This window comes from Polistes dominula, unplaced genomic scaffold (assembly GCF_049000335.1).
Source record: "Polistes dominula isolate Pdom_NZ unplaced genomic scaffold, Pdom_raw_medaka contig_22, whole genome shotgun sequence".
In the NCBI taxonomy this organism is placed as follows: Eukaryota; Metazoa; Arthropoda; class Insecta; order Hymenoptera; family Vespidae; genus Polistes; species Polistes dominula.
Window position 1 is genome coordinate 4,707,000 of NW_028300966.1, and position 10,223 is coordinate 4,717,222.

The following is a 10,223-nucleotide window of genomic DNA, read 5'->3' on the forward strand; positions in this document are numbered from 1 at the left end:
CTAACGAGTCATACTGCTTAAGTGTATCTAAGGGTGTTAAATTTATAGTTCCTATTAAAATAGTGGCAATTATTAAGTAAATAATATGCGTTTTCTTACCAAGAATGGAGGTAGGCTACTTTCAAAATTAACAACCAGATTCATTATAAAATTTGAAGGAGCCCAAAGCCATTCAACATAATTTAAGATGCTTCAAATTGAAAAAAATAAAAATCATGATATTATTCCATAAAATCATGATATTATTCCGGTGGTATATGTTGTAGTAGGTCCATTATGTCCTTGAATTTTGCTCTTGTAATTTGTCTGATATTTTCATACAGTGGTGTCAATATAATATTGTCGAACTTTTTTGGTCTACCCAGACGTGGTAATAAATTCATGATTTTCAAATTTTCATTCTCATTCATCGATGTCTATAGAAAATTTGATACGGTTCATTTCTGACAAAACGCATTCAACATATATTTTTAAACAGTTTATCGATTTTCCGTTAGAATTCTGTACCTTTTTAAAAATTGTCTTTTCTAATAATTTTGTTTATATAAAAATCTTCTTGTTTCATTTCATTTACAATAAAGTTATTATCTTTCCGGCACTTTCTGATAATATTATAATAATCTTTGGGGGACAAGCGGTAAATAATTTTTTTTTAATGACATTTCTACCACGCCAAAATCTTTATCATTACGAGTGATTACGGACAATCAGAAAATAATAATTGTCAATTGGAGTTAGGCTACTTTCAAAATAAACTTTTTCATCGCTTCATTAATCAGCAAATTTTCGTGTTACAAAATTTTAATGATTTTTTATATATTAGTAAATAATTACTTCAGAATGAAGATTATGTAAAAATGTAACTATTACGGTAGCTAACTCGATTTTTTTGGAAAATGGAGCTAGGGCACTTTCAAAATAAACGGCTCATATATATATATATATATACAGGGTGTTTCAGCTGATGGAATCACTTAAATATCTTCTTTGTTTACAATTGTATTGAAAAATATTACATTATTGTTTATACAAACAAATAGTCCATAATTTCCGGAAATTTTGATTATCTTTTAATATAAATATCTCGAAAATAAATGATTCTGATGATATGGTCATGAAGATTATTTTTGTTTTTTTCATGCCTGATTGAAATATTGCAAAAAATATATAGTTCCATTTAACAAAACATCGATAACCTTAAGATCTCTTTAAAAAATAATGGTTTTGAGAAAAAATTCTTTCAATGATTATTTTTCCTCCTTACAATAGTGCAACTTTTTCCTTTGCAGTTTTTTAATACGATTGTAATAAATAGAAATATTTAGGTGAAAATAGTTAATGAATCGTCCTGTATATTATGAATATATTAATATATATATATATAATATATGCATGCTCAGACATTCTATTATATTGCAGATTTTGCAGATGTTCCAGTTGACCATTTAAGTCCTGCTAAAGCAAGACAGATATTGGATCGAGTCGATTTATTAAGTAAAATACGTGAAGAAATTTTATCACATCCTCATTTAGAGGAACGTTTGTCGTTGTGTCAGCCATCAGGTGATACACCAGAATGGTGGCAACCTGGTAAACACGATAAGGAATTGTTACTTGGTGCAGCGAAACATGGTTTAGGGAGAACCGATATAACTATATTAAATGATCCTGATTTCTCTTTTCATAAAATTTTAGGAAAAAGTACTGGCTTTATTGGTACGCAAACTCCTAAACTTCCAGATAAATCAGAAAAGGCTATTAAAATAGAGAATAGAGAAGATATATTGAAATTCGATAAAGATGAAATTTTGGTGAAATTAGAAAAAGGTGAAGGAACATTAAAGATAGAAAAGATAGGAGCTAAGAGAGATCCTATCTCTGCTGAGAAGAAAGCAGAAAATGCCGAAATAGAAAAAAGTCAAGTGGAATTGACAATAGTCAAAGCTGAAACAACTAAAGTTGAAGAGAAACCGCAAGTCGTAGTGCCGCCTATTAGCAATACGCTTACTATTTCTACAGTAACGAAAAGTATATCCTTAGAGAAAGATAATAATGTTAATAAGATCAAAGTTGAGGAGAAATGTGAACAAACTGTGGATACGACAAAAAGTGAAATAACAACTAATCCCCCTAATGATAATTCTATTGGAACTTCGAAATCAACAGACGAATCAATTATTACCGAAGAAACTCCACCCTCAAATGAAGAAATTCCTGTTAATAATAAAATTGTTGAAACGGAAAAGTCCGATGATCAAAGTAAAGAAAATAGTACATCTAAAGAATTGTCTAATAACTCTGAAGAACAATCAACGCAAGATAATCCCGTAGTAGAAAATAATGAAAAACCTTCTTCTGAAAATAAGGATATTAATACAGAATCAGTTACAGATAAAGGTACGGATACATCGGAGAAGATGGAAACAACTGAGGATATTAAACCTAACATCAAAACTGACAATTCCACTACGACTAAAGAAGAAATGGAAGTAGTAGTAGAAGATAAGGCTGCTGCTGATGCTAAAGATAAAGCCAAAGTATCTAAAATTGAGGATAAGTGTAGTGTACAAGCGGCAGAACTTAAAGCAATGTTTCCTGATTTAGAAGTTATACAGCCATTATCACGATTAACCCAAATCGATACTTTTGTTCTACGGGATAAAACAATAGATTATAATGAACCCACTATTGTACAGCTTTTAGCTCACAGTTGTAATAATGCTTCTTTGAAATGGCCAAAAGTAAGAAAATTTATTTTTTCTTTTATTTTCGTATATTTACAACAATATAAAAATGTTTGGACAAAATAAAATATAAAATAATAATTTGAATGATCAAAAAAATATAAATTTTGATAGATAAAAATAAAAACAATTTTACTTTTTGATATTGGTACAAAAATTCACATACTTTATATATTTTAAATATGTATTATAATATTTTTCTATAATTTTTAGGAGCATGCAATCGAAGCACGTTTAATGCATATCGTACATGCAATAGAACATAAAGAATGGCCTGTGTCGATAAACTTCAGCGCAGGAGACGAGGTAGATGCAACGACTTCTAATGAGAAGGATTGTTCAGAAGTGATTACAATAACGACAGATCATGGAGTGTCACGATCTCCGGTAGCCGGAAATAATAATGTATCTGCTGCTAGTAAAAAGAGAAAAAGACATATTGCCATAGATGTAGAAACTGAACGAGGTAATTTTTTGTTTTTAACATATATTTTATATACGAATAAAAATTATATGTAAAAATATAATTTTCATATTATTTTTTAGCCAAACTTCATGCACTTCTGAATAGTAGTCAAATACAATCTCAACCGCCGACCCCATTGAGCAAACCAACAATCCTTTCAAGTTCTTCGACTACTTGGGAAGTTAATGAAGAATCACAATCTGAGGATTCACGTCGTTCGACACCAGTTCAACCACCTCCGGCACATCAACAAACGCGAACGCAAAATATACCATTTGAGTTGAAATATACTGTTCCTGGTAAAACGACAGTTATACCAGGTACTTCGAGTACACTAACACCTATTGATTTATCTGCTGGGTAAGTAGTCTACTGGTAAATCTCTTATAGTAAATGTTTTAATTGGAAGTAATAAATAAAATTTATTATTTATTTAAAGAATCATGTTCACATTTAAACTAGAAATAATTTTCTTTTTTTTATAGATATCCCAAAACAAGTTCCGATAGCAATAAAGATATTATGAACGAAGTTCAGGACTTTTCGATGCCTAATAAAAATAAGCAAAGCAATAGCAATAAAGGAAAGCTTGATAGTATGTTAGACAAGTTAATGAAAAGAAAAAATTGTGTAAGTATAAAAAAGTCAATTATTTATTAGTAACATTTGATGTATTATTCCTTACTTAATAATCATATTCACAATTAGATTTTAATTATCATGTAATATCACTTTCGTGGAAAAATAAGCTTCATCCTTTGTTTCATTAGCCTACAGACGAACCTATAGTTGGAAAGGAAAAGAAACGTCGGAAATTAGATGAAATAGTATTAGGTTTGAGTGCTGCAAAAGAACAACAAAGCAGCCACTATCCCGAACATAATAAAAAGAACACAATCACACCTAATGTCACTGTCACACCAACATCAGCACCGATCGGACTTCCTAACCCTCCTGCAAATACTCAAAAGCCATTTTCTATAACCGTCACTTCAATTCCATCTTCTCGAGCTTCAGGGACAACTTCCAATTTACCACCTCCATCATTACATTCGCACAAGGATAGCTTTTCTGCCTTGCTTGCTCAAGCTGAACAAAATCGTGAACTCAAGAAACATCAGCAACAGCAGCAACAACAACAACAACAACAACAGCAACAACATCAACAACAGCAGCAGCAACATCAACAGCAACAACAACAGCAGCAGCAACAACAACAACAACAACAACAGCAACAACAACAACAACAGCAGCAACAGCAACAACAACAACAGCAGCAGCAACATCAAAGTCATCAACAACAAGCTTTTAATTCAGCTCATTCTTCTGCTGCAAGTAATCATAGAAAAAATTACGAAGCTATAATTGCTGATATTAACAAAGTTGCTGAATATTCAACGAAAATTGGATCCTATTCTCATGAGGCAAAAGTTAACAAATGGTTGGCCGAACAAACTGCTATAACTGAGCAATTAAATGCTGAATATTTAAATGCACCCAGACGACGAAGGCCTCGCGTTGATCCATCTTTGTTAGACTGGAAAAAATTAACAGGCGACGAGAACGTTGCCGTGATTAATCGTATAACTGGAAAAAAGGTACGTAATAAATGATCTTATCGTTCATATCGTTATTTTGATACACTAATACATACTAATACATATACTATCATTTATAATAAAGATTAAAGTATTATTATGTAAAATATTTGTTTGTATTTTAGGTTACTGGTAGTAAAGCTCCTCAATTGAAGCGACTTGGACAATGGTTGACCGAAAATCCAATGTTCGACGTCGACCCAAAGTGGGCCGAATTGGTAAAAGAACGTGGTAATCTACCGCACGATTTGCAAAAGAGATTACCTGGATCTGATAGATCTGGCGTAAGCAAAGGAAAGAGTCCTGGAAGACCACCAATGATGCCAAGTCCAACCAATCAACAATCGGCAAATCAAGCAGCGAATTTAGCTGCTACGTCTATGGCATCTAGTTTGAATTTCCCTTCGTTGGGCAATCTTAATAATTCCCTTTTATCTGGACTTTCACTCGGCAATTTTGATCCGAAAAACAATCCTCTTCTAATGCCATTCGGTGGTTTACCTAACTTAGGAGCGTTAAGCGGTCTTAGCAATCTTAGTAATCTTAGTAATATGAGTTTAACAAGTTCGTTATTTGCCAATCTTGCTGGACTTGGTTTACCATCGATTGCAGGTATGGAAGCAGCTTTGAGTGCTACCGCGACAAGTACGGCAGATACAAATCCAGCTGTAAGTTCGGTTAACAGTAAAAATACGAGTTCAAGCAGTATTAGTAGTACTGGTAAACCACGAAACAAATTGGAAGCTCCTACTAGCAAAACATCTGTGCCATCGACGTCATCGGCATCGTCGGCATTACCAACGACGACGCCATTCCCATTCTTCTTTCCAAATCCTAGTCTTCTTTACACGCCATTAGGTTTAGGTGGTTTAAATCCTTTCTCAATGCAACCTGGTGGTGTATCGTCGGCCTATGAAAGTCTAGCACAGTGCGGTCTTTTAAATCCGCCAACGTCAAGTGCCTCGACTGTACGTAAGCCTGCTTCGTCAGCGAGTAGTTCGAGACAACGAGATAATATTGTTGAGTCGTCAAGCAAACGAAAGGATTCCGAGAAAAAGCCTAGATATCCTGTAGATCCTGGAATAGCGTTACAACAACAATATACGGACTTGGCATTACAACATACGGAGGATAGGCGTCGTATGGAACATGAAAAGAGAGAGGCTATCGAACAGCAGCAACAAAACGATATTGCTGAAGCTAATGAAAGAAGACTCGAAAGAAAAAGTAAAGAACAAGAAATGAAAGAGGCTTTGGAACATTTAAGTCGAACCAGTGCGGAGTTGCTAACAAGAAATCTCGAAGATGTGCAGCAGCAACAGCAACAACAGCAGCAGCAACAACAACAACAACAACAACAGCAGCGATGCAGCGAAAAAAGAAGTAACTCAGATCGTAATCAGAACTCGGAACAACAACAACCATCTACTTCCTTAGAGGTATCATTAGAACCTGTACCGAAAAAATTACGAACCGAGATTATTAGCGAGACGGTTGCGAAGACTACAACAGTAACAAGTAATGATAATACGGGATCAGTCGATGGATTAGTGGAGTCAGTTGGTAGATCAACGAGTACACCAAAGCAGGCTCCTCAAGAAGATACTTCTACTGTTGCTACAGTTTCTTCCGAGACACCCTTGAACGTAAGCAAAAAGGAACCGACGAGTGAACCTCCTCCAACAACGACGATTACGAATGTACCATCTCCTTCACAGCAAGCTTCGACAACTACGAAAGGGGATTCGAATAATAAAACTCATGTAGGGGAAAGCGAAGAAGATGGTAAAGGCGCTAAAAGTAAAAAATCACGAAGTGGTAAACGATTGAGTATTGAACCTCCGCCCGAACGAAAAAATCTCCGGTCTAGTGCTGGTAGACAAGCAAGAGCTGCGGCAGAACGTCAAGCAAGAATGGAATGTGAATTGCAATCCGAACAACACCAACAACAACAGCAGCAACAATCGCAAGAACAATCGCAGCAACAAACCCAACAACAAGACACTCATGTTGGAAACGAATGAACTCGCGTTAAAGTGATCAATAGTGGTTTAGTTTCTGTGCTAAATAATCGAGACCAATCGAACTCTTTATAGTTTATCTCGATTTAAAACTACATGGTTATTTATAATAGCCTAGCTAATCCATTTTTATCGAGTATCGTTTATTGCAATGCGGTAGAGGACTCTTTAATCTGTGCATCTCTCTTAATCGTTTTTTTCTTCAAACAAACACAAGTGCGTTAAAGGACTACTGAAGTAAATTTAACATTTTCAGTAGCTTTTTCATCAATGTGTGCGATAAATGAAGAAAAGGACATATACGATTAAGAAGTGGCATCTCGCGTAAGTGAATATTTAAAGAATATAAAAACAGGTTGTTGGTGTGTGATGTACGTTAAGAGAATACTTTGGAAACGAGTGATAATATTTTATTCCTCGATAATTTGTGTGGAGATTAACTTTTAATTACGTAACATTACTATTTAAAGGAAACAAAAAGAAAAAAGATAAAAAATAGACAAACAAACAAACAAATATTATTTTGTTAAATTTAATATCTTTTACGATCTTATCAGTTTTGACCGTAGGAGGAACTGTTTTTTATAAAACTGCTATCATTTTATTGTGCACTAGCTCTCTATTGCGCAAAAACAATAGGGGGTATAACACGATTTAATTAATATAATCATAACTTAGGAAAGTAAAATCTATTATTAATTTAATAAATAAGTAAGTAAATAAATAAATAATTAATTAATTAAATGAATGAATAAAAACGAAAAAAGGAACTGTAAATAAACGTATGCCTATAGCTCATAAGTAAACTGTGTACTTGAAGAAGTGTATATAATAACGCAATGTACTTTTAATTACATTAGATGAAATAATAAACAGCTTCTTTTGTTGTTTGCAAATGCCAAGCGCCAAGACTTCCATTTTATTTAGTATATTGACCTCGATCAGAAGAAATTGGTAGCTTGCAGCATCCATGTTCGATATTCAATTTTGTAACAACCGTCACAACATCACGAATCTTAATGATATATATATTTCGTTTATTATTATATTAACTACATTGTCATATATATAAAAAAGGCTACACAAAAAAATATAAGTTCAGTATTGAAAATGTCAGACATTATTACTCTGTATTTTGTATCGTGTACATTGTATCAAAGTATATATGCAATAATTAATTTAAAATTATTCTTATTGATGTTTTATCTCACGTCTTTTATCCCACTTTATTTTTTATGTTGGTTGCGATACAATTCGCAAATACGTTTTCCCGGATGGAAGATTAACAGTCTTTACAGTTGGAAATAATTCTTTTGCTTCATTTTCGGTGACACTTGGCTGAACCATAACTTCTTCTCCTTTCTAATTAAGAAAAAAAGAAATAGAAAATACGTTATCAAATATAAAAGAAATAAACCAATTGAAGAATTGTTAATAAATTGAATGGATCATCTACCTTCCAATCAACAGGGGTTGCAACTTTGAATTTGTCAGTTAAATGAAGTGATTCGATGACTCGTAATATTTCACTGAACAAAACAAAAATAGATGATAATAAATAAGTAAAATAAAGATTTTAAGGATAAATCGAAATTTTTATAGATTACATACTCAAAATTTCTTCCAGTAGTCGCTGGATATAAAATTGAAAGACGCATTTTCTTGGACGGGTCTATTATGAAAACAGCTCGAGCTGACACAGGTAAACCTTGACTATCTAACTCTGCTGGGTCTAACATACCAAGCATCGTTGCTAGTCGGCGAGATTCATCTTCTATTATAGGATATGGAAATTCTTCATCAGTTATTTCTCCATAACTTTTGATGTCCTATAATTGAAATTGTATAATTATTTGTATACAGAGGAAGTTATTTAAAAAAGGCCTCCTGAATAACTTCAACAATTTTAGTGATAGGAAAAAATGTTTAAAGTAAAAATTGTTCGTTATCGAGGAACAACTAGTCATATTATAGAGGGAGCATTTTTTCCTAGATGTTAGCACATAAAAGATTTTAATATCATTAGATTGAACAAATGGGCAATCTTAAATGATCATCACGATCATCAGACTTGACATCATTAGATTTCTTTTAATAGGAAAAATTGAAAGATGTGTATTGTGATATATTGATTACTAAAGAGAATGTAAACTAGGTCACGCTCAAATAATAATAATTTATTAATAATAACATTTTAGTTTAATTTAATAAATAAAATTGTGAGTATTCTCTAAAGAATAAGTTTTTGATACCTTTGATGTAAACATTATAATATTACCTTGATAACGAACAATTTTTACTTTCAACATTTTTTCCTATCACTAAAATTGTTAAAGTTATTCGAATAGTCGGTTTAAAACCTATTTTTTTTTAAGTATAAACTATTTTCTATATTAGGTGTAGTTGTTTTAATTCGTTTTCTTCTTCGTATTACGATTGTCATCTTTTTTCATCAAGGAATTTGATAGTTGTTTTAAAAATGAAAAAAGTCATAGAAAATAATAGAAACTATTTTGTAGAATAACAACTAAATAATAACATAATAATAAAATACTAAATTTGTTAAAAAGACACCAAATTAATTGCTACATCTAATAATATTCCTATAATAATATATTGTATATAAAGTTGAGAATTATTAAATAATACAAAATATATTTAAAATATACCTCAATCCATTTGTGATGAGAATCAACAGAATTACATGATAATGCAATAACTTTAATGCCCAATCTATTAAACTCTGGCATTAATTTGGCAACTTTTGCCAATTCTGTAGTGCAAACAGGTGTGAAATCATGTGGATGCGAAAACAATATACCCCAACTAAAAGAATTAATTATTTTTACAAATGGTGTTCATATAAAAATTACGAAAACAAAAATGACGATGTTATAATGTAGATAGTTTGCAAATTAAATAAATAAACAAATAACTTACGAGTCGCCAAGCCAATCGTGAAAATTAATTTTACCATTTTGTGTTTCTGCGGTAAAATTTGGAAATGTTTCGCCTAACAATACCATTATGACTAATATCTGCTTTTATTGCAAAAAATAAATTATATAATTTTTTAAAGAAAAAACAAAACAATAGAACATTTAAATCACATATCACGTGTTTAAAATAAAAAAATAATAGAAGAAAAGTTAAAATTTGTCAATAATCTCCTTTTCAGAACGTTTACAAATTTCGGATGCTTTTTAGAACGCAAAATAATAACAATTCTTAAAAAGTGTCATGTAGAGTGAAAAGGATTGAGTTTCGAGGTGGGGGATAGAATAGGTCGATTGGTTAATGTTCTCTCGCGAGAGGGAACTTTCAACCAATAAGAATGTACGATTTTTGAGAGTGTAGCAGAGAGAAATGGATCGTTTGAACTGTGTTGGCTTAT

The 10,223-nt window shown here is 32.1% G+C and overlaps 2 protein-coding genes across 3 annotated transcripts in view; one reads left to right on the forward strand and one right to left on the reverse strand.

The window, feature by feature from the left end:
- LOC107063672 (kismet) overlaps positions 1-8,017 on the forward strand; it is a 29,573-nt gene extending 21,556 nt beyond the window's left edge. The window contains 6 exon segments of the mRNA XM_089173025.1: positions 1,420-2,741; positions 2,958-3,210; positions 3,291-3,570; positions 3,696-3,840; positions 3,981-4,808; positions 4,934-8,017. Of these exon segments, the coding sequence (XP_089029151.1) occupies positions 1,420-2,741; positions 2,958-3,210; positions 3,291-3,570; positions 3,696-3,840; positions 3,981-4,808; positions 4,934-6,832 (4,727 nt within the window). The 3' untranslated portion in view covers positions 6,833-8,017.
- Prx6a (Peroxiredoxin 6a) lies at positions 7,846-10,060 on the reverse strand. 2 transcript variants are annotated; one of them, XM_015315624.2, is made up of 5 exons: positions 9,770-10,054; positions 9,499-9,655; positions 8,441-8,658; positions 8,286-8,358; positions 7,846-8,191 (listed from the first exon to the last, which is right to left on the reverse strand). In XM_015315624.2, the coding sequence occupies exons 1-5, from the start codon at positions 9,853-9,855 to the stop codon at positions 8,063-8,065; spliced, it is 663 nt and encodes a 220-aa protein (XP_015171110.1). In that variant the 5' UTR covers positions 9,856-10,054; the 3' UTR covers positions 7,846-8,062. The 2 variants fall into 2 exon arrangements, with proteins under 2 accessions (XP_015171110.1, XP_015171111.1); XM_015315625.2 differs by lacking the exon at positions 8,286-8,358 and having other exon boundaries at positions 9,770-10,060.
- Between the last annotated feature and the right edge of the window lie 163 nt (positions 10,061-10,223).